The sequence below is a fragment of the Yarrowia lipolytica genome, chromosome 1F (genome assembly GCF_001761485.1).
Source record: "Yarrowia lipolytica chromosome 1F, complete sequence".
In the NCBI taxonomy this organism is placed as follows: domain Eukaryota; kingdom Fungi; phylum Ascomycota; class Dipodascomycetes; order Dipodascales; genus Yarrowia; species Yarrowia lipolytica.
In genome coordinates this window covers 1119365-1140929 of record NC_090775.1, presented here as the reverse complement: position 1 = coordinate 1140929, position 21565 = coordinate 1119365, and the positions used below count along the sequence as shown (strand labels likewise).

The following is a 21565-nucleotide window of genomic DNA, read 5'->3' as shown; positions in this document are numbered from 1 at the left end:
AGGACTTTATACGGCTGCTTAAACCAAAATACAATCATACGAGCACAAGTACAGTATGTACTATTTGTACGAGTATGTACTGTAGCTACTGTAATATGTACTATATATACATGTATCATATATATAGTTACAACTCTTTCTAATTACAAGATAAACCCGTGCAGTTATAGTCTTCAGCAACGAGTAAACCGATGAAACATTTATTGTCGGTTATATTATGAAATTTTACTTTTCCTTTCCAGCCATGGAACGAAAACGCGCTACCGCTCCGTCTTTCGGCGATAACAAGAACCGGTATATATTCGTGCGTACTGCCCGGGACGTCGTACTTGTTCTTGTACTTGTACTTGTACTCGTACTGTATGTACTGTAATCTCTGCCGCCATCATGTATCTACAATATACTCGTCACAGCCTCCTCCACCTGACCTAAGGATCTTCATCTTCATAACAGCAAGGTAGTATCGGGCCGTTGCTGTGCCAAAGGGGTCAACATTGACAAATCAGACACAAGTCAGACACAAGTCAGACACGAACCAGACACAAATAAAACACAGATCAGTTGCTGCTTCACGATACCAACTGCTATTTCTAATACCATCAAGTACGATACGTACTTACTGTACTGTACCAGAGCTTTTGCCCCCAGATCATCGTCTTTCCCCTTACAGTATTGATGCACCAAATGCAGTTGTCGGGAGTCGATAACGACCCCCCAAAAGCGAAGAAGAGTAATAAGCACAAAGACAAAACATTAACCGACCGCAAAGACCATCAATCAGCCTCCCTCCTCTCACTGATACTAGCCATTGGTCACTGTCTATTAGTCACACTACCATTCGTCCCGGAAAAACCCGAATTAAGATTTCGGAGCTCGGACTCCGTCCCGTTGTTGGGATGTGGGGACAAGCCGCCGTGTGGTGTAGCCTTGCGGCTGAGACAACAGCTTGGCGAAACCGAGCAGCTGGGCAGGCCCGTTTTGGGCAGTGGAAAGGAAGTCATAAGACCAGACTGGCTCTGGCCAATCACGTGACACCTATTTATTCCACCAGCGCCTTACCATCAACCCCTAGTCCCCCCCCGTTTCACCAACCCCACTTGCCCAACATCTCTTGGCCAACCTTATCGTGCAGCAATGACTAACAAATTCAATATAAATCTTTTTATATAATTGCACTATAGATCTCTTTGGAAGCGATCCATGAGTATCGCTAGACTTATCACCGCCAGGAAAATGCAATGACCAGCCACACGAGCAGCCCCGACATTCTCCCCACTACCTCCGACTCATGGGACAAGCCGCAATACCTGCCGCTGGAAAACCCGGAGCTGTACCTGATTGATTACAACGGCCCGGACGATCCCGAGTGTCCGCTCAACTGGCCCATGCGACGCAAAATCCAGACGACGGTGCTCTATGCCATCATGACCTTTGCAGCCCAGATGAACTCGGCTATTTTTTCGCCAGCGGCTCCCCATCTCATCAATGCCATGGGGGTGGGCCATGAAGTAGCCACCCTCACAACATCTCTCTATGTGGCAGGAATTGCATTTGGACCTTTGCTGTTTGCACCCTTCTCCGAGGTCTATGGCCGCAAAATAGGAGTCACCATGCCCTTTCTCATCTCTATTCTCTTCACTTGTGGAACGGGAGGCAGTGAAAACATCCAGAGTATCATTCTCACCCGGTTTTTCGCGGGATTTTTCGCCTCAGCACCCATTGTTTCCTCCGGAGGCGTCCTGTCCGATATCTGGGCACCTTCAGTCCGAGGAAACTACATGGTGTTATATGGAGGCTTTGTGATTGCAGGAGCGTCTCTAGCGCCCCCGATCGGAGCTCTGCTTCTCAAACACTCCCCCACGGCCTGGAAATGGGTCTGCTGGTTCATGGTAGCTCTCAGCAGTCTTATTCTGGTGCTGGTGTTGATTCTCTGTCCGGAAACGTACCCTCCAGTGCTACTACAGCGAAAGGCCCGAAAGATCCGTCTCGAATCAGGAAACTGGGCTTACCACGCAAACCATGACCGATGGCAGTTCACACTTGACGAATTCATCAAGCGGCATCTGATCCGGCCATTTGCTATGCTATTGACACCCATTTGTTTCTTCATTGCGCTTTATGCGTCCTTCGTATACGGCATCTTCTATCTTACGCTGACTTCCGTCAACTATCAATTTACCCAATACAGACACTGGGGCTACGTCGAGGCCTTTTTGCCTACAATTGCCGTTTTTGCCGGCGCAATCGTCTTTGGGTCAGCCTCCAATCTGTGGAGTGGAAAGCGCTATCGTCGACTGGTGCTGGCCAATGATGGAAAGGCCATCCCCGAAGAACGGCTCGTAGTGATGATGATTTTCGGCTGGATTTTCTCTGCAGGACTCTTCATCACTGCCTGGACGTCGTCGCCAGACAATCACTGGGCCCTTCCATGCTTAGGCCTGCTTCTAACAGGCTGGGGCTTCTTCGTCATCTTCCAGGCGTGTCTCAACTACCTGGTGGACGCCTTCCAAAGATATGCTGCGTCGGCAGTGGCTGCCAACACCTTTGCCCGCTCCGTGTTTGGAGCTGTCTTTCCCCTCTTTGCAAAGCAGCTGTTTGACACCTTGGGTGTAGATTGGGGACTCTCGCTGCTGGCATTTGTGGCTGTGGCCATGATTCCCATTCCGTGGGTATTTTACCGCTACGGCAATCGCCTACGAGGCAAGAATCCGTTTCTCAGCGTTGTTTCGTGAACAGTACCAAGAGAGACTAACGGTTCCCGAGATCGGAAGAGCGGTTCAGCACTGAAGTGTTTTGCAGGCACGCAAGCTGTCAAACGACAGACGCGTGAGCACCGCAGACTGTTAGATTGTCATATCGGCATTCGGATGCAAAAAGGAAAAAGCTAAAGGGAAAAAACCGGGACAGAGTTGCACAGGGAATCAGGGGAGCAAAAGAAAGTTGCAAGAGAGAGCGAGAGAGAGGTAAGGAAGAGAGGGAAACAAACAATAGACGGAGAACTGCGGGGTATAGGCCTGAACCGGGTTTTGGAACCATGCTAACCACTTACATCAGTAATTAATATCAGTCCACTTTGCATGCACACTCACGTATAGACACTGAACACGTATACAAAAAAACAACGTATTATTGAGACCCCGTTTAGTGTTTAGTGCGCAATCCATGGCCACTGGCAACTCAGAACGCCGACCTGCCTGTCGATTGCGCCAGGTCACAGCTGTCAAGAGACAGACAGAAAAATCGGATCGAGCGGCTTGACAAGCAAGTGGGAAGAAGAGACAGAAGGTTATGTGCAAGAGGGGCTTGTCATAAGGGGTCACGGTGTGGTATGGTAATGTATCTGGAGTCATTTTTGGTTCTGGCTGAAGGGTAGGGTGTCGAGATCGTTGCAATCTTGTACAAGCAGGGGAATAGCGCGATTAGTACAATACTAGAGCTCTGGAAATCGTGATATGGGAGTCACAGCCCACGTAACCCCATGAGACCCTAACCTGAACCAAGGAAAAAGGAAATGCTGCCGAATAATATTGCGCCTGCCAGTTGACCTGAAGTAAGGTTCCCTTTAGGTTCTTACAAGTACACCATGCTGTCGTATTTCTTTGTTTGAGTTGCATCACAATGGAAGCTTAACCTGGATCTGGCAATTTGTGTTCATAGGGAAGGTCCTGACATTTCCGGCGCCGGCGCATTTCGCTCTTGCCACCGACCTTTCATGACGAAGACAAGGCAAATGGGAGAAACCATTAAGGTGGAAAAAAGAAACGAAGCAGATATTGGGAGCGAAAAAGCAACACTCTCACTTCTCAGACGCTCCCGTCCCTGTGAAAGACGGACATTGGTATTGTGCGCACGTGGTCGCCCTGCGTTTAACACGTGGGGTTGTCCATTGTTCTGTTTGTCCAAGATTTGTGGTTCAGGAGACCACCACCTGGATCGTTCCTGTGCCTGGTTCCTAGCCCCTGCTTTCTATAAGCCTCGTTTCTTTGTGTCATACATGTATCTCTGCCCCTCCTACAATATGAGACCGGATGCCACCGCCGGCAGTTTGGAAGCAAAATGTGCGGCCAGGGCTCACGTGTAGAAGTTTTTGGCGTACGTACGGCTTTACGAAGTCAAGCTCCAGCTGCGGCTTACGGGGTCTGAGATCTGGCATCCTTATCTCCGATGGATCGGCGCTGATGCTCACCACCCATAGGGATTTGGAAGCCATTGTCTTTTTCTTGCTAGTCGAGAATTCAACTTTCAGCTCCAAAAAATTGGTAATTCGGGTGGCTCTGGAAAACTTTTCGTCTCACGAAATGTCGTATTCACCATTCACGGGGGTAACAGGTGCGGCAGAAATGTGGGCACAATGAGTTGACAGCCTTGGTGGGGTTCATGTACGCAGACAATGGTGTCAAACCCAGATTCTGCTCTTTTTCCCCTTGCCTTTGTTATTCACGTGTCGGTGGTGCCTCTGACATTCACTTCGTGCATAGGCGCATACACACAAAGTGGCCCACACGATCAAGCCATGAAAAGTCCATATATAGGGTGGACTGCCAGGATTGTCTGGTTTGGAAGGAGTCTCACACACACACAATAATCGCACAGAGCTACAGACACCATGACAAACTCTTACAAAATGGAAGACATTGACGAGCTGCTGGTCGGCCTCTACACCAATGAATCATATCCGTTGACCCAAAACCTCACGGGACCTTTTGATCCCATTCCTCTGGAGCAGTACGAGAATTTGATGGGTCTTGATAATAGCTCATCTTGCAACAGTGTTGATTCCCTGCGTCCCCGGGTTCCTCATATGCAAGAGTCGAACCAGGCTGACCTAGCGCAACAACACCAGCAGCAGCAGATTCTCACCTACCAGCATTTGCAGCACTACCACACCAACTATGCTGCAAATTCCACCAACACAAACTCGTACTACATGTACCAACAGCCCCTTCCTTCTCCCCAGACTCCCCAGACCCCCTGTTACAACTACAGCCCGATGGAGGAGACGGAACCAGACTCTACAGATTCCTTTGACCACATGGACTCGTCGGCAGTTGATTCTGACTATGATCCCATCTACTCGTCTCCTTCCACAGTCTCTTCTGTCAGCGACACACCTCCCGAGACTCCCACCACAATTCCTCGAGCCGCGAAGGAGCGAAAGAAGGGCGAGACTGTGTTTCTAAGGCCCCCTGCCTTTGCCGAGGAACATGTTGGCATGTTTGGCATGATCAATTTCCGAAAGCCCGGCGCTTGGACTCGACAAAAGTCGAAGTAAAACTTATATACATACTGAATAAATACTAACTTTTTTACATCTCGAGAGGGTAGACGATGGACAATTGTGCTGTAACTGACTCTAGAAATTAAATTGTATATCGAAAATTGATTTGTACCAAATAGAAGTGGTAATAGCAGCAATAAGTTTCATATATTGAAGTCCCCGCATGCACATGCTCTAATTAGGGAGAGTTGCGAGGAAGAAAGTCTAGTCTCTGTCTGGTATCCAAACAATCTACCGCACCACATGGGGATCGACGGCCAGAGACTCGACAAGTTCAAAAAGGCAAGTATCATGCCCCCAACAAGTGTTAGACACTCGATTTTGTCAAAGAGCGTTTCCTCATTTACTACGCATCGTAAGTTTTACATTCATGTCAGCCAGGTGGAGTAAGCATTGGGGTTTTGAAGTCCCACAGTTAACAAATGTAGCGAAAGAAATGTGATAATACCATTTAACCAGCTGCAAACACACAGCCACAGTGTCTTTCTAAATTGCCGCCCATGATATGCATGGATCCACATAAGAGGCACATGAATACCTGCGTTAGCTTAGTACTAGCAGGGAGAAGCTACCTCATATACGGCTAGTTGACAGTGAAAGAACAATAGACTAGTGTGAGATTCCGCCTGCGGGCAAACTTTGCAGTCCGACATCTGTTACTGCTGGTGAAATTTGACAGGGACGTAAAAAGTCAGCAACTCATAAACTCGAATGACAGTCGGAGCATGTACTTGTAACACATTGTACCCCACTGGAACGTATTTGGGAAGTGGCCAGTGGTGTGACATAACCGAGGAGACAATTTTTGGAGCAAATAACGACCAGATTGTGGAAGTGACTGTGGAACAAGTCAAGTTAAAGATAAGAAGTGCAGCAAGGAGCAGAAGTAAAACAACAACTGCTGACCTCCTTTTCTTAGGACTATCTTTGTCATTTTCAAGTCCCTGTCCCATTTGATCTTCCAGAGAACATGGTATGTGCTCCACAGCACTTCCCCGTTGGCTTCTCGGAATTGGCAGCCGACCTCAGGATGCCGACAGGTGTTTAGCGTGGCCCGAGTTAATAGTTTTTCGTTTTTACATCTGTTACCTGCTCAGGTCAACTACTTCACTCTGCAGACGTCTTTTTGACTGCACTTGTCAGAAAAAGGTGATTATGGCGGAGTACATGAGGTCTTAGGGTGGAGGAGGATAGATCGTAGGTTTTTTTTGTGTCAGTACGAGTTTGAGGTGGAAGACAATGTCGTCGTCTACAACCATAATGTTTCAACTGGTAGATACGGAATTTGAACAGTTGACTACACCCTGCGCAACCCGCGCGCTTTGCGAGCGCAGAAATGCTGACACAGTTCCATACTGCTTCCATATGTACTAGTGGCCGTCTGAAGGCTGATAGCAGTTGGCAGATAGATAGCTGAAGGATGATTGAAGGGAGCGGCCGACTAGGCTCCGATCCAGATTTCTGATAGCGTCCCACAGCAACTGTCAAAAAGTGGCCGTCATCGCGGACCCATCATAGAATGTCAGGGCAAGATACAAGCTAGCCGCAGCAAAAAGAACACTAACACACGCTGTATATGTGACTCAACGTGGGTCCGAACTGACTTCTCTGCATACCTTCTACAAGTACTTGTATAGTCATTCACATGTGTCCTAGTCCTACTGCTCCACCTCGACATCCCATCAAGAAAGATTCAGTTATCTATCAAGAGTAAACAGGAGGACCCGATTCTGCTTGGTAAAACACTCGATAAATATTGTAAACCAAACAGTACCGGTACTTGTACTCGTACGTACTCGAACTGTACATACTTGTATCCAGGTCGCAAAAGTTCGGCTTACATAAGCAGCATTATCATAACGAGGGTAGCAAACTGAAGTTGACGATAACTGAAGTCTGACGGATGTTTTTCACATCAATCACTGCTCTCTCTCTCTCTCCTGGAATATGACACTCAACGCATCACACTCTGGTTGGTTTATATAAAAGAATGTATGACCCACCGGCCCTCATCTGCTCCACGCTGTCCACTTGCAAGGGCGGTCACGACTAAACAGATAATGAGCACTAAGACGGGCACACAGGAAGTAGTGTAGACCTTCCATTTAATCTCTCCTTGAACTGACGCCTACCTCTCAGTAGAAAATAAAACATACAATTAAGAGGTAAGCAACACGGTAATTGTCAAGGATGCCGCACACTAATGAGAGAAACTTTTTTGGGGGGTTGGTCGGGTATATATACACGGTGGAGTCTGAGGTAGGGTAACTTTTGTGCTGAGATTTGCATGGACTGAAAAAGTGGAGGAAGAGGGGGTCTCAAAAGTGGCTCAGATATTGTCTGAATGAGCTGAAAATAATACCAGAATGTTCCAAAAGTGTAGGTAAATACGGATCTGTTTTTCAAAAAACCGTGTTTCTAATTTATCTGAAATTATCCCCAATATTCCACCAAAAAATACTACTAAATATCATTTTATTTCCTCCCAGCCAACCTTATAACCATCATACATAATCTTACCTAACATCATCCCATCGGGCGCCGAACAGAGGAGCCAGAACGTCAGACAAGACCCAGACACAGAAACAGACACACACAGACACGATGGAAACCTCAACCCCGGCGAAACAGGACAAGGGCAAGTCACGTGACAGCAGCGACGGCGGCTCATCGTCGGGCTCGTCTCCCGGCTCTCCTTCTCCATCCAATATCCCCATTGAGAACTACGCTGCCAAGTTGGTCATTCGGTTCTCCAACGGCATTCCAGACCTGGTGATTGATGTCAACGATGTGCGACATATCAACGTGAGCTGGGTCAAGCAGCAGATTCGGCTGCGAGTCGGCGGACTGGTCACGTCGAAGCGACTACGGCTTATCAATCAGGGACGACTTCTGTCTTCTTCCACCTCATTTGCTCGCGACGTGGTCAAGGTGATGGACCCAGAGAATGGTGTTGATGGCATGCCCTCCATTTACCTGCATTGCTCTGTCGGCGACACTCTGAGTGAACAGGAGCTGGCCGAAGAGGTGGATGAACAGCCACAACGGTCTACATTGCCCGAGCTGCGCGGTTTCGACCGACTCAGAACCGCGGGCTTTTCTGAGGAGGAAATCTCGGACCTCCGACGACAGTTTAGAAACATTTACGGCGGGATCACGTCGGACAACAATTTGGAACAGATGCAGAACCTGGAGGAAGAGTGGATTGACAACGGAGTGAACGCTGGAGGAGTGCCCAACGTTGACCTCAACCCTGGAGGAGGCACCTTTGCCGGCGATCTCATTGGAATGCTCATGGGACTATTTCTGGGAATTCTTTCTATTTATTTCTTGCAGGAGCAGTCGCTGTTTTCTAAGCGGCAGCAGCGAGCCATCACCGCCGGTCTGGCCGTCAACTTTGCATTCAACGTTCTGAGATACTTGTACAGTTAGATAAGCAAGTGGAGGACACAGGTGTTACGGTACACAGATGGGCTTGTGGCATATTGGTTACGCGACGCTCGTATATAGTTATTTATTGTCTAATTTACAACGTCCAGTAGATGAGTCCTACTTGGACTTGGAGAAGGTCTGGTGGTAGAGCGCCTCGCCCTTGTCGAACACATAGTCGACCACGTGCTCGACTGGCTCGTCAAACATGTAGGGCAGAGCAGGAACGATACCCAGACCCAGAGCCACCGGTCCATAGGTTCGCAGGGTCTTATTGGGGTTGTTTTTCAGAGCCAGACCCGTGTACTTGACTGTGGAGTGGATGGTGAAGGCAGGCAGACCCATGGAGGCAATGGACTGGAAAACAGCTCGCTTGAAACCCACCAGACGCCAGTCCTTGGCTCCTTCGGAGATTTGCTCTCGTTGCTGTTCAGTGAGATGGGGAGGCTTGGACCAGGGTTTCTCCCCGGGCACGTACAGACCCAGCTGGATCTGTCGGGCCTTCCAACTCTCGTAGGCAACGTCTCCGATCAGGTAAGCCCAGGAGACGCCGTAAGCCATGGACACGAGTTTGGGATGGGCTACAGGTCGGAAAGACTCGCCGATATCCGAAGTGTAGGCCACATATCGATGGGTGGCGGACAAGATGGTCTATGTTAGCGTTGATCTATACGTTCTAGGTGTTCATCATCTCCCCCATTCCGTCATACTCACTCTGATTCGGCTGGCGTAGGCGGCGTATCGGAGTCCTCCCTGGTCCTCGTCCTCGGGGGTGCCACCCACCGCCTTGTGGATTTGTGCCATCTGCTTCTCGTTGTCAGACTGGGGAATTGACATCTTTTTCCGAGACTTTCGACTTTGTTGTGGGTCTGAAAACCGGCCGGGTCTGATCTTTTAGATGAAGCGAGACTTGGCGATGAAATATGAAAGTTAAACGTTGCGGAACAAGGGTGGCGGTGGCACCAACCGAGGCGGGCTGCTTGGTTGCTCTGGGGGCTTGGCTGCGGTGGCGTGCGGAAATTGTTGATCTGCTGTCGTTAAATGGCAAGTGGTGTGGTTGAAGGCCGGTTTTCCCCCACGATTTCCGTACCTTTCAGGCTCTTACTGCCTTGTTTCGCTGCCCTATAAACGTCTCAGAACCACACCATCCCGCCGTTATCGCCTTTAACCTTCACGTTTTTTCTGTGCCTAAAAAATTATGCATTATCACCACAAACCTTTTATTGAGAAATGGTCTTGTACATACACCACCAGCACCCGCCCCAAAAAGAGCATCTACCATGACCCAGTGTGCGTTCTGCGACCAGGAATCCAAGTACACGTGTCCCAAGTGCCAGTCCAGGTAGTGAGTATATCACGACAACCAAGGGAAACTGCTCAGCTTACTAACACAGCTGCTCATTGGTGTGCTACAAGAAGCAGGAACATCATAACAAGCATGAGGTGAGGGAGGAGAAGGACACCGACACCAAGGAGAAAATCGTCAACAACACGGAGAAAAGTGGTGCAGTCTCAGAAACTACAACTCAAGAACCAAATCACGACACAACAGGATCGTCAACCCCCAAACTAAGCATATACGACCCCCTGATCAAGGACGAGGTGATCCAGAAACTGCTGTCATACCAGTCAACCAAAACACATCTCAAACACATTGCCACGCTGCTCAAGGATTCGAAACTGTCACGTGAGGCGACCGAAGAGGGCCGCATGGAAATTGCCAACCTCGGTCTGCTGGAACTGAGAGCAGGAGGAGAGAACGAAAACGAGGCCATTGAGGAATTCTGTCAGAGAGCGTTGGATCTGATGGAAGATAAGGACATTTAGAACACAGGAGCATACATAACATATTGCATTTTCATTGAACGACTACAGTATATTTGAATTCGCCATTTGCATATAGTATTACTTCGACTCAGTCCCACCACCTCTGCTCTCTATGCAGACTTGAAAACATACTTGGGAACTCCCTTTACCCCCTCCAACTTCACGCGGAACACCTTACCTCCCTCTCCCTTGTCATCGTTGAACGAAGTGGCAATCAGTTCATTGTAGTCCTTGCCGGCAAATGTAGGACAGGTGATACAGGCCGCAGGGAACTTGATTTCATCCTTGAGAATGCCCTCCGGAGAGTACCTTCGCACTCTAGACGCACCAAACTGGGCAGTCCAGATATCTCCATCTTCCGAAAGTGTCAGTCCATCGGGCTCGGGGTGCATGGAGCAGCCCTCAATGTTCTCAATCTCAATGAACGGCTTCTTGTCCTTGAGAAGCCGATGATTGGCCGAGTCTGTGAACACAAACGGCCCGGAAACTGTTCCTTCAAGCCACCCCATTCCATTGGGAATGTGAACGTCGTAACCAGACACCTCCTCTATCGTCTGACCGTCATAGACAAACAGACGTCCTCGAGGAGCCACCTTCTGATCCACGTCTTCAGCCATGGTGGAGATCCAGAACCTGCCATCGGGACTCACAGTGCCATCGTTGGCTCGAATATCGGCGTCCAAATTGAGAGAGTCAAATGAATGGACCATCTTGAACTGTTGTTGCTGTCCCGGTCTGAAATCCAGCAGAGCAACTCCTTGCTTGGTGCCAGCAATGTATACACCAGGCGTTTCTGTCAAGCCAATGCATCCGACCGAACAAGGCGTCTTGTGAGTCGTAACCTGGTTCGGCTCGTCATAATTGATCCGTTGCACAGTCTCTCCTAGAATATCAGTCCAGACCAGAGAGTTGTCTCTGGAGTCGTATGTAGGACACTCGCCCAGTTTGTATCGAGTATCAATGAAAATCTGAGTTAGCCATTGCCTGAATCAGCGCCGTTATCACCCACTCACTTCTGCCATGGTACCGGTACCGGGAGTAGTAAAGTCAAGTTGTCAACATGAACGGTTCGAGGTCTATGTTGAATTGACTATCAGGACGTCTAGGACGCAACCCACGCACCAGCCGCGATTGAGCAGAAATGTCGGGCTGATCAGGGCATGGGATGGGAAAAACGGAGTTTTAAACATTGCTTGTGGTGATTGAAACATGTATTATATATTTATTGTTTTCTGACTAACAATATCTTGTCAAACACATGCCTACACTATCACACATGGTACATTCTGTAGGTAGCTACTACGATCTAGTCAATGTACCAATCTCCACGGAAATCCACAAGCAAGAAAAATCATTGGGGTGTGACAGAAGAAAAGTCGCAAATGCATTTCAAACTCTCGATTTATCGATTCATGGCTTTTTACCTGCCTGCTACTTCAACAGTACCACTTTATATGCTCCTGATACTCTACCGTAAGAACATACAACTGTCTTCAGGAGTACATACGATGTAACAAGCGCATACAAGTCGAACTCATGTAAAACACATTGATCCAGTCAAAGACACAGAAACCACCATGTCTCCTGCACCCATGTCCATCATCTACCTCACGTCATCCATCATAATCAATATATTACACGTATGCAAAAATCTAATCCTGCATATAACTGTCGAGCTCGGCATCCAGTTCCTCGACAGTCTTTTTCTCCTTGGGGATTCGGCCAGTTGATGATCCTCCCTCGCGTCGGCCTCGTCCACCTCGTCCACCTCGTCCTCGTCGTGGAGGTCGGTCCTCTCTGTAGCCGCCGTAGGGTCGATCTCGTCCCGGGGAAAGAGATCTGTCCCGGGGTCCGAATCGCTCGGAGAGATCGAGAGCGGGGTCTCGCCGGTGGTCAATCTTGACCTCGATCTTGAGTCCTGCTGCACGCTTGCCGTCAAACTTGTCGATGGCATCCTGAGCGTCTTCTGGTCGAGAAAACACCACATTGGCGTCTCCGAGCGACCGGCCTGACCGGTCGTAGTGGATCTCCACGTCGTCGACTCGGCCCACCTTGTTGAACAGATCGTAGAGGTCGTTTTCCGTCAGTTCGTAGTGCAGGTTTCTGATGAGCAGCACTGTGTTTGGCAGCGCGTCTCGATATCTGTGTGTTAGTCATCATTGCCTTGAATCGTCCCATCTCCGGTGTACTCACCTCTTGTCGACAAACCGGCCCCGTTCCCGGTCGCCTCGACCCCGTGCGGATCGTCTGTCGTCGTAGTCACGGCCTCGTCGATCGCCTCGATCCGACCGTCGACTTCGCTCTGGTCGAGGAGGTCGGTCGTCCTGTCGTTAGTATGTGCAGTAAATCTGTCACAAGCAGATTGTCATTGTGTTTGTGTCTGTCTGTTTCTGACTCTAACTGATATTGTGTCCAAGTCTCGTGTCGTCTCTCAGTGTATGTCGTCACCATCATATCATGGCTATCACTCACTCGTCGCGAAGGCTGCGTTAGTTCTAGGTCATCAAATCGTGCGGATCACGACACTTGACATGTCTCGGGTTCCCATGATCCCCTCTGTCCCTCCGCTCAAAACTCACCTGTGCAATAATCTCGTCCAGGGCCTGATCCATCGTGTCGTTGTGATGTGTGCAAGTTGTTTGGGAGCGAACTTAGTTGTCTGGTGATGTGTATGGTGGAGGAGAGTCGTGTTATGCCGCGAAGAGTAGCTCAACTAGAGAACGGGGCAAATGACGATGTGTGAATCAAGTAAGAAGAGATAAAAGAGTATGAGAACGTGTGCCAAAACATGCCTTTGATGACATTGATCACTGCATCATGTTACTCTGACAACAACATGTCGTTTTCGGGCGCAACCCGCAGCCCCACCCATTATCTGATACCAACAAAGTTACTTGGCATGTCAAACAAATTATTCACAACCTCAACGACACCTATTGTACACGGAAAGGACTTTATGACATAAAAAGCCAAGCAGCCAAGCCATTGATCCAGATATCAGACTGCTCTAAGAATGTCTCCATACCCTCTCTATAACTAACAAGTAGATTACAACCTATCACTAAGGGGTAGAGATGTCTGGCGTGGAAGACTTTACGTAGTGTCTACGATCTACGCTAGGACACTTGAAAACTACAGTGCGTTCTTTCATCCCCTTCCTTCCATCCATTAATTATTATGTAGCCGCCTCTCTTAAACTGCTGGTTCCGGTTCCACCTCTCACTATGATACATGCGCGCTATTGAGCTACCCAGCAGTCTCCACCTCATTATTATCATTCTCTTCATCTCCAGAGCCCAAACGGACCGTCGCGAATTTTCCACAGTCGGACGGTTCCGTCCTCGCTTCCTGTGGCCGAAATGTCGCCATTGGGCGAATATGCTACTGTATGAACCGGTCCATGGTGGCCCTTCCAGGTGTCCACCAGCTCCCCGGTCTCATACCTGTGCACCCGAACCCACGTATCCCCCGAGTTGCCTGTTTGAAAGACATCTCGATCCGGAGACACGGCCACAGCAGATACATTGTAGTCCAGCTTGTGGCACTTGAGCACTTCTCTTGTCAAAGAGTCCAGAACATAGACCTGGTTTCCAGCCGGACCAACCAGAAGCCCACCACTAATCTCAAACGGCCCCGGAGTGTCCCCTAGCGAAACCTGGCCCTTGAGCATGGGCTCGGACGTGTCCTTCACACTCCACCACTCAATGCCCTTGGATGTGCACACTATCAGTAGCGGCTCGGAGGCGTCCTGGACCCACAACACCGTCTTTGACATGGTTTTGATGCAGTGTGTCTGTTGGTACTTGTCGTCCTTGAGTTGATAGACGCGAACATGGCCATCTTGACAACTGGTGGCCAGCAGCTTGCCGGACTGCGAAAAACAGCAGCTCCGCACAATGTGGGGGTGCTCTATGCTATGCAGCTCTTCTCCGGTGGCCGCGCGCCAGATTTTGCATGTGAAATCGGCCGATGCGGTGCACACCAGCGTGCTGTCTCTATCTCCTCCCTGGCTCATCCGAGAACACCAGGTCGAGCCCTTGTGACCCAAGTAGGTGCCAATCCAGTCACCGGTTGCGCCATTGCGCAGAATGGGTAGCGCGTCTAGGTTAGCTTGTCCTTTGCCGTCCCTTTTGGCGTCCACGGTTGTCCACTTTTCCTAGTACTCACCCTTACAGGCGGAAATCAGAAACGGGCGGTTTTCAATTTCCCCAAAGCTCACGTGTGTGACTGGCCGTGAGTGGCCCGAGCACGTGAGCGGCAGTGCCTTGAGAGTCGTCATGATGCAAAACCTCTCTTAACACCGATGCGTGTTTTTGGTGTTTTTTTTGGCGGTCGTACCCGAAACAAGCTGTGCGATGTGGTTCAAAAAGGTGTATTGGGTGGACTGCAGACCCAAACGCAAAGTGGGTGTGGGGGGGGAGAGATTCTTAAAAGGTCACACTTTGCTCCAAACAACACCATAGGAAATGATTGGGAAGAGATACAAGGAAGGAACAAAAAAAACACCAGGCGGATTCTGACAGCTATATATCCCCCCACCACCACTTTTTGTGTCTCCAGTCCCCCCACAACACCTTCTTTGAAACTCCTCAAAAACACTCCCAATTATAGAAACTCGTACATTTAGGTTGCATTGCAATGACGTCAATGTGTCAGCGGGTGCGTACCACTCTAACCTCTGCACGTCCTGTATACGGGCAATGTGAAACCGCGCTCTGTTGCACTGTGCGTGTGGTTCTGAAACAGTTTGGGAGCAAGATGTATCAGATGGAATGGAACGAGGGATTTTGGGGGGGATTTCTCAGACCTGCAGAAAAAAAGACCGCTTCTTCGAGGTTGGCACAATAGCCACTAAATTGTATTACTGTACTACAATTTTGAGCCGGATTTTCACTCAGGGTCCAGTTGTTAATTTAGAGTGGTACTACCCTATCGTACTTGCTTGTAGGGCGACTCTTGACCGACAAAACAGGGGTGTCACCAACGACGTAGAGTCGGTGGATTGAGAAGGGAAATGTCGGAGATTGGTAAGCACGCGATTTAAATGCGAGTCTTCTCTATTACTTTTCATGTATCTTTTTTGGAAGCTCTATGAGGAGGTATGGTAGAGACATAAATTACTTCCCTCTATGTTGATCGTACATATTACGTAATAGCAGACTCTACACCAGTCTGCCCACTAATACAAGACAATAGACGACCTCAGACGACCTCAGACGACCTCTCCAACCATTCATAGAGTGGCTAAATCACTTTTGACCGATTAAACCGGCAAAAATACACACAACAATCATCTCTATCCATTGTTCGATAGCTCCACAGGTGGAACCAATATATCCTGCCTGTATACTAATCAGTTACCAACCCAGAAGAGCATCACGAGAACGAGAACCTCACGAACCACACAGGACACGAGCCAATAAAACAACACCTCCATTTTTGCTAAACAATCAAAAATAACACCCCTTCCCTCCACCACTTTCTCTATAGCATGTCCGCAACACCCAGGTACCAGCCCGTTGCCCAACTTTAGTAGTCACGTGACCCCACTACCCACCACTCCCATCATCTGGATGCAGCATACATTGGATATCAACTCATGACTCAGGGTAAGGACCGATCCGCTGGATAGTGTCCGTTGTTCAAAATCCGACTGTAGAAAAAAAATCTGTTCTCCAATCAATTTCGGCTCACGTGACTTCATCAACCCTCTCTCCATCGTCCCCACTTCATGGGGTGGGCTGGCTGCCAGCCTTTGAAAAAACAGTGGTTAACAAAGTTTCGGCCGGGTGCAAAAACACAGTCGACTCACATGAGCATCTGGAGGAAGTGCCAAATCCCGTTTACTTGGTCTGAATCTGATCTGCAACTGTTATCTCGAGCCCGACTTGCTGTTCCAAGTCTCCGTTAGTGTTTGCAAACGAACCGACACCCAGACAACACCACTCGTTGTACACACTCACCTCCACCACTCAACATCACACTCGTTACCAACATCTCTTCCCTTGCGCAAAAGTCCGATATGGACATTGGCAAGATGATCAACGACGATAATGGGTCCGACTCGCGTCGCACCTCGGTTAAATCGCTTCTCAACAGCCCACCCACCGGCCTACCGTCCAGTGACGACCGGCCAGACTCCAAGGCCTCCAGCACCAGCGATTTGGCGCAACAGCTGACCAACGAGATGGAGAGCGGCGAAGACGACGATGACGAAGACGCCGCCGCTGCGGTCAACCACAAGCCCCGCCGGTACTCACGGCCTCCCATCTGGGCCACCAAGTGGCAGGGTACGGGGAGACATGCCGAGAGAGACCACAGACCTCCCCCTCACAGACAAGATCGACGAGACCCGAGAATGGAGCGGCAATCAGGGGGATCACGTGCCCTACCAGCTTCCTCCACTACCACCATCACAGGCTGTCCTCCATCGATATCGGGCATCAAGCCGTTTGAAAGCGTCACTCGAACGGTGACTTCATGGTTGCATGCTCATCTGTCCACCATGTCGCCGGAGCAGCTTCAGACGGTCGAACTGGAGGCCAAGATTGGTACTATTCAGCACAAGAAGGCCGGCGCTGATCGGGCTCGGCTAGACCTGCCTATTGTCACCGAGGCCGTGGTCAACCAGCAGTATGTCCAGGCCCAGTGTTCGTTCTCGTCACAGCTGCCCGAATCGCTGCTGGAAGAGGCCAAGCGCATTTTGGACGCTGCAGACCCCAAGTTTATCAAGAGCACAGAGCATACGATCCACAGAGATGAAATTTACGAGGGTCAACAAGATAAGGGCAATCTGAGAATCACACGGGACGATGTCACAGGCAGACAAGTGGCCAAAATCAGAAAAAAGGCCATTGCTCACATTATGATCCATTGCCCCACAGACCCATTTGACATTCGTCTGTCGCTAGCTACTGAAAGCCCCACAGACGACGTTCCTCAGGGAGTGTGTCGAACACGCCGAAAGGACCGAATTTCGTACCTTTATGACGGTTTCCGAGCAGACCTGACCAAGGTGTCTGGCTCCTCCATGTCCTCCGAGTTGGAAATGGAGGCCGACTCCCACAAGCTCATTGGCTACTTTACCGACAGAAACGACCCCCACAACATGGACAAGGTAGAGGAGCTGCTGCAGATTCTGCTGGACTCCATGCGGTATGTCAACCGGCGGCTCAAGGCGTAGGCTTATGTATATTAATATTTATAGATCGAACCGATCCAACAGAAGAGCGGGGCTCTATCTAGCGTTGGGTTGAAGTGGTGCCAGTTGGTGATCTGAGTAGGAACCAATGGTGGGTAAAGGGAAGGGTTATTTAGCGCCTACGTAGGGAAGTAGTGTGAAGGATCATCCAACAACATTTACCCGTACAATATGTTTTCGTACAGTATGTACATACTTGTGCCATAGTTGTGAAACACGGTAAGAATGGTCTAATCACTACCCCACAATTTGGGAGCTAAAAGTGATGTTTTTCCCATATCATCCACGCGATCATGGAAGGCATAAAAGACAAGAATTAGGTGATATTTCTACTCTCCAAACATTGACTCTATCAGTAACATCATTTATTTCTATACACAACTCTTTCGTTCGTGTTTTCTACGTCCCCTCTCTCAAACAAATTACGTCAGTCAGCGTGGCTGTAGAGATGTGGGAGAAATGAATTACCAGTAGCCACCAGTACGATACAAGAATGACAGCACCAAGTCGCAAACAGACTGAGGGAAAAGGGGTATAAAGAAAAGCTCACTCAGTGATTAGTAAGCATTCTAATCTTTCCCCCCCCCTTCCATATATTACTAATCAGCCCATGGAGTCAGTCTCCGGTAGTACGCCACAAAATAAACTTCATCAGCTTGCTTGCACCAACATCGCTGGCCAGGTGAACTGGTACTTGTAGAGGTTACGCATAGCAATAGAACCACACTACACAACACACACTACACCTCGTGATGGACGACGAACTGATCAGCAATTTCATCGCAATTACGACCGCAACCACCGAAAAGGCCGAGCGGTACCTCCAGGTCTGCGACAACGATCTTGAGCGTGCCGTGACTCTGTATTTGGAGAACGATGGAGCTGATTTGGGGGGAGCTGAGCCCTCAGGGGGTTCTAGGGCCGCTGCCGACGACGACACCGACGCCGATGCCTACGCTCGCCAGCTGCAGGAGGAGGAGTACGCCAACAATGGAGGCGAGGTGCGAGAGGCCATCCAGCGACGAACAGACACTCTAGTAGGAGGAGACGATGACGACGGTTTTGGAGGCTGGCAGAACGACTACCTGCCACAACATGCTCCAGGTGGCCCCGGAACTTACAGAGGCACGGGATCACGGCCTGCCGGCATATTTAGTCAGCGACTTCGGCCTGCCGACGAAGACGAAGACGATATGATCATCATCGACTCGGATGACGAGGAAGAGGACGACGATCCCTACGAGGCCAACATTCGGCGTCAGCGCACAGCCGTTGATACTGGTGTCCAGCCCTCACGAATGACCGCTCACCAGAACCGCTTGGCCAAGCTGTTCCAACCACCCTTCGATATCATGAAGATCTTAGGCTTCGAAGATGCCAGGCGGTTTGCACGAGAACAGACCAAATGGCTGCTGGTAAGCATCCACGACACGACAGACTTCCGGTGCCAGGTGCTGAACCGGGACTTTTGGTCCGACAAGGCCGTCAAGGACGTGGTTCGAGAAAACTTTGTGTTTGTGCAATACGACAGCGACTCGCCCGAGGGCCAGTACTATACAAACCTGTATCCGTTTGACGATTTCCCACACGTTGCGATTCTGGACCCGCGAACGGGAGAGCAGGTCAAGGTGTGGAGCAAGGCTCTGGTGCCTGCAGACTGGATGCAAGACGTGTACGAGTTCTTGAGTCGGTACTCGCTGGAGAAGGGCCACAAGAACCCCATCAAGACCAAGACCACAAAGCCCGTCAGCCGCATGACCGAGGAGGAGCAGCTGGAGTATGCGGTGCGAAAGTCACAGGGTCACGACGTGGATGAGGAGGTTGAGGTTGAGGTGGACGGCAAGGGTAAGGCCAAGGAGACAGAGGTGGTTGATCTGGACGGCAATGAGGCTGATTCTGCTGCTACCGGAGCTCCAGAGGCTGACTCTGATGAAGACAAGTTTTTGGCCATCATTCCTGACGCCCCTGAAGAACCTCCCAATGAGCCTGATACTACCCGAATCCAGCTTCGACTGGCTGATGGATCGCGGGTGGTGCGACGAATCCGAACCTCGGATCCTGTGCGGGCCATCTATGCATTTGTCAAGACCCTCGAAAAGGTCCAAGGCACCTATTTTGAGCTCACCAGTGCGCGAGAGAAGCTCTTCCCCAAGCTGGACCAGACCGTGGAGGAGGCTGGACTCAAGAACGCCAGTATTCTCGTCGAGGTTCTGGACTAGAACTGCGGGTATTTTCGGTCTTGTGTTAACTAGGACAGCCGATGTTCCTATCGTCGAGCTGTCAGACAATCAGAGCGATTGTTTATAGCTCTATAGCAATGAACGGTGATGTATACTACGTATCCCCAGTGGATGTTCATTTTACACTCTTCTGATATTGCATCATCTCGCGAGTGGTTAAATATGCTCTCGTTTGTATATTGCTCGTACAAGTAGCAACCAAGCAACCACGGTAGCAACGAAGTTTGATGGTTTGTATTGCGCGTATGGAAACAGGTAGAAGGGCGCCATTGGTTTGTCTAGAGTCCATTCTTTGAATCTGCTTCAAGAGGTATATAATTTGTCTGTCAGTCTCGTTCGATGGAGTATGTACTTTACCGTGCCTATCTTTATTTTTTTTTTTTTTAATTCTTATAAGTATGCAAATGATGTTTCCTTGATGCATTAGTTGGGATAATACTTACAGGCATTTCAATTTATCCTTAACTAAAAACATGCGCGTCAGCAACTGAGGTGGATATAACTCCATCAAAACGCATCTGATTGAGGAAATATCAGGTTTTGTTTATAAAAGTTGGCCAGATAGCATCCTGTTACAATATAAGCCCATTCAGACCTGGTCAACACGCAACTCGAGACATCCACAATACAAGCAGTAGTAGCGGTAGTCTTACAGAAACCTTATTTAAACAGTTAGTCCGGGCCGCACAAGAACAGAAGCCTCTGAAGTGACATCAGTTCAACTATTCTTGAAGTCACGCAACCGAAATCGCTCCCATCGCGTAAACAGACTCAATCTTACTGAAATTCCGTCATTTGGATCGTCTGCACTGCCCTCTGACGTCACCTTACAAACCTCCCCACTCAACAAGTGCCAAACCCAAACGCCGCCCATGCATGCACTGTTGGCTCGTGTCTGGGGAAGCATGTCTGACTCTTCAACGTCACTTGATCGTCTCGCAATAGACACTTGCACACTCGCACTTGCTTTATCATGACTCTGTTTATCGTTGGGGGTCCCTGTGGCACCGGAAAATCGACTGTGGCTGAAGCGCTGGCCAAGCATCTCCAGTGTCCGTTTGTCGAGGGAGATGAGCTCCATCCAAAGGCCAATGTCGACAAAATGGCCCGTGGCGAGCCGCTGAACGATGACGATCGATGGGGCTGGCTACAGGACATTGCCAAACATGGAGAGGCCGAAATCAAGGACAAACACAACAAGAACGCCGTCATTACATGCTCCATTCTCAAGAAGAAGTACCGGGACCTGGTGCGGGAAACTCTGGATAAGGACATCCGCATGGTTGTGGTGTTCCTGTACGGCTCTGAAGAGGAGATCACCAAGCGGGTGACCGGTAGAAAGGGCCATTTCATGAAAAGTGGCATGGTCAGAAGCCAGTTCGAGGCCATGGAGGTGCCCAAGGAAGACGAGCTGAAGGACCAGAATGGCCAGTGTTTTCCCGTTTACACGGATAACCTGGACCCTGATCAGGTGGAGCAAAAGGTTCTATCTGATGTTGAATAAATGATGTCATGATTGAATGTGAAATTAACGATGGGCCCCCATGACTACAACGCCAATGTAAAAGTACGAGTAGCTATGTGATCTCT

At 49.5% G+C, this 21565-nt stretch overlaps 12 protein-coding genes across 12 annotated transcripts; 8 read left to right on the top strand and 4 right to left on the bottom strand.

Moving 5' to 3' along the window:
• Window positions 1-1238: 1238 nt before the first annotated feature.
• Window positions 1239-2732, top strand: YALI1_F11396g (uncharacterized protein; the record flags this gene model as incomplete). The annotated part of the gene is made up of 1 exon (XM_505146.1): window positions 1239-2732. One exon carries the CDS (start codon window positions 1239-1241, stop codon window positions 2730-2732), a length of 1494 nt encoding a protein of 497 aa, XP_505146.1.
• Window positions 2733-4606: 1874 nt separating this feature from the next.
• Window positions 4607-5272, top strand: YALI1_F11363g (uncharacterized protein; the record flags this gene model as incomplete). The annotated part of the gene is made up of 1 exon (XM_505145.4): window positions 4607-5272. The coding sequence occupies one exon, from the start codon at window positions 4607-4609 to the stop codon at window positions 5270-5272; it is 666 nt and encodes a 221-aa protein (XP_505145.4).
• Window positions 5273-6248: 976 nt separating this feature from the next.
• On the top strand, window positions 6249-7374 carry YALI1_F11337g (uncharacterized protein; the record flags this gene model as incomplete). Its single annotated transcript, XM_068283295.1, has 2 exons — window positions 6249-6251; window positions 7174-7374. 2 exons carry the CDS (start codon window positions 6249-6251, stop codon window positions 7372-7374), a joined length of 204 nt encoding a protein of 67 aa, XP_068139396.1.
• A 508-nt stretch (window positions 7375-7882) lies between these two features.
• YALI1_F11330g (uncharacterized protein) lies at window positions 7883-8710 on the top strand (the record flags this gene model as incomplete). Its single annotated transcript, XM_505144.3, has 1 exon — window positions 7883-8710. One exon carries the CDS (start codon window positions 7883-7885, stop codon window positions 8708-8710), a length of 828 nt encoding a protein of 275 aa, XP_505144.1.
• Window positions 8711-8827: 117 nt separating this feature from the next.
• YALI1_F11313g (uncharacterized protein) lies at window positions 8828-9544 on the bottom strand (the record flags this gene model as incomplete). The annotated part of the gene is made up of 2 exons (XM_505143.3): window positions 8828-9358; window positions 9422-9544. The coding sequence occupies 2 exons, from the start codon at window positions 9542-9544 to the stop codon at window positions 8828-8830; spliced, it is 654 nt and encodes a 217-aa protein (XP_505143.1).
• Window positions 9545-9987: 443 nt separating this feature from the next.
• YALI1_F11308g (uncharacterized protein) lies at window positions 9988-10534 on the top strand (the record flags this gene model as incomplete). Its single annotated transcript, XM_505142.4, has 2 exons — window positions 9988-10052; window positions 10102-10534. 2 exons carry the CDS (start codon window positions 9988-9990, stop codon window positions 10532-10534), a joined length of 498 nt encoding a protein of 165 aa, XP_505142.4.
• Window positions 10535-10644: 110 nt separating this feature from the next.
• On the bottom strand, window positions 10645-11724 carry YALI1_F11292g (uncharacterized protein; the record flags this gene model as incomplete). The annotated part of the gene is made up of 2 exons (XM_068283294.1): window positions 10645-11502; window positions 11653-11724. 2 exons carry the CDS (start codon window positions 11722-11724, stop codon window positions 10645-10647), a joined length of 930 nt encoding a protein of 309 aa, XP_068139395.1.
• A 462-nt stretch (window positions 11725-12186) lies between these two features.
• YALI1_F11277g (uncharacterized protein) lies at window positions 12187-13146 on the bottom strand (the record flags this gene model as incomplete). The annotated part of the gene is made up of 4 exons (XM_068283293.1): window positions 12187-12676; window positions 12728-12834; window positions 12890-13018; window positions 13114-13146. 4 exons carry the CDS (start codon window positions 13144-13146, stop codon window positions 12187-12189), a joined length of 759 nt encoding a protein of 252 aa, XP_068139394.1.
• A 671-nt stretch (window positions 13147-13817) lies between these two features.
• Window positions 13818-14813, bottom strand: YALI1_F11261g (uncharacterized protein; the record flags this gene model as incomplete). Its single annotated transcript, XM_505139.3, has 2 exons — window positions 13818-14635; window positions 14702-14813. 2 exons carry the CDS (start codon window positions 14811-14813, stop codon window positions 13818-13820), a joined length of 930 nt encoding a protein of 309 aa, XP_505139.3.
• A 1743-nt stretch (window positions 14814-16556) lies between these two features.
• YALI1_F11243g (uncharacterized protein) lies at window positions 16557-17717 on the top strand (the record flags this gene model as incomplete). The annotated part of the gene is made up of 1 exon (XM_505138.3): window positions 16557-17717. The coding sequence occupies one exon, from the start codon at window positions 16557-16559 to the stop codon at window positions 17715-17717; it is 1161 nt and encodes a 386-aa protein (XP_505138.3).
• Window positions 17718-18487: 770 nt separating this feature from the next.
• YALI1_F11224g (uncharacterized protein) lies at window positions 18488-19954 on the top strand (the record flags this gene model as incomplete). Its single annotated transcript, XM_505137.3, has 1 exon — window positions 18488-19954. The coding sequence occupies one exon, from the start codon at window positions 18488-18490 to the stop codon at window positions 19952-19954; it is 1467 nt and encodes a 488-aa protein (XP_505137.1).
• A 994-nt stretch (window positions 19955-20948) lies between these two features.
• YALI1_F11199g (uncharacterized protein) lies at window positions 20949-21479 on the top strand (the record flags this gene model as incomplete). The annotated part of the gene is made up of 1 exon (XM_505136.3): window positions 20949-21479. The coding sequence occupies one exon, from the start codon at window positions 20949-20951 to the stop codon at window positions 21477-21479; it is 531 nt and encodes a 176-aa protein (XP_505136.1).
• Between the last annotated feature and the right edge of the window lie 86 nt (window positions 21480-21565).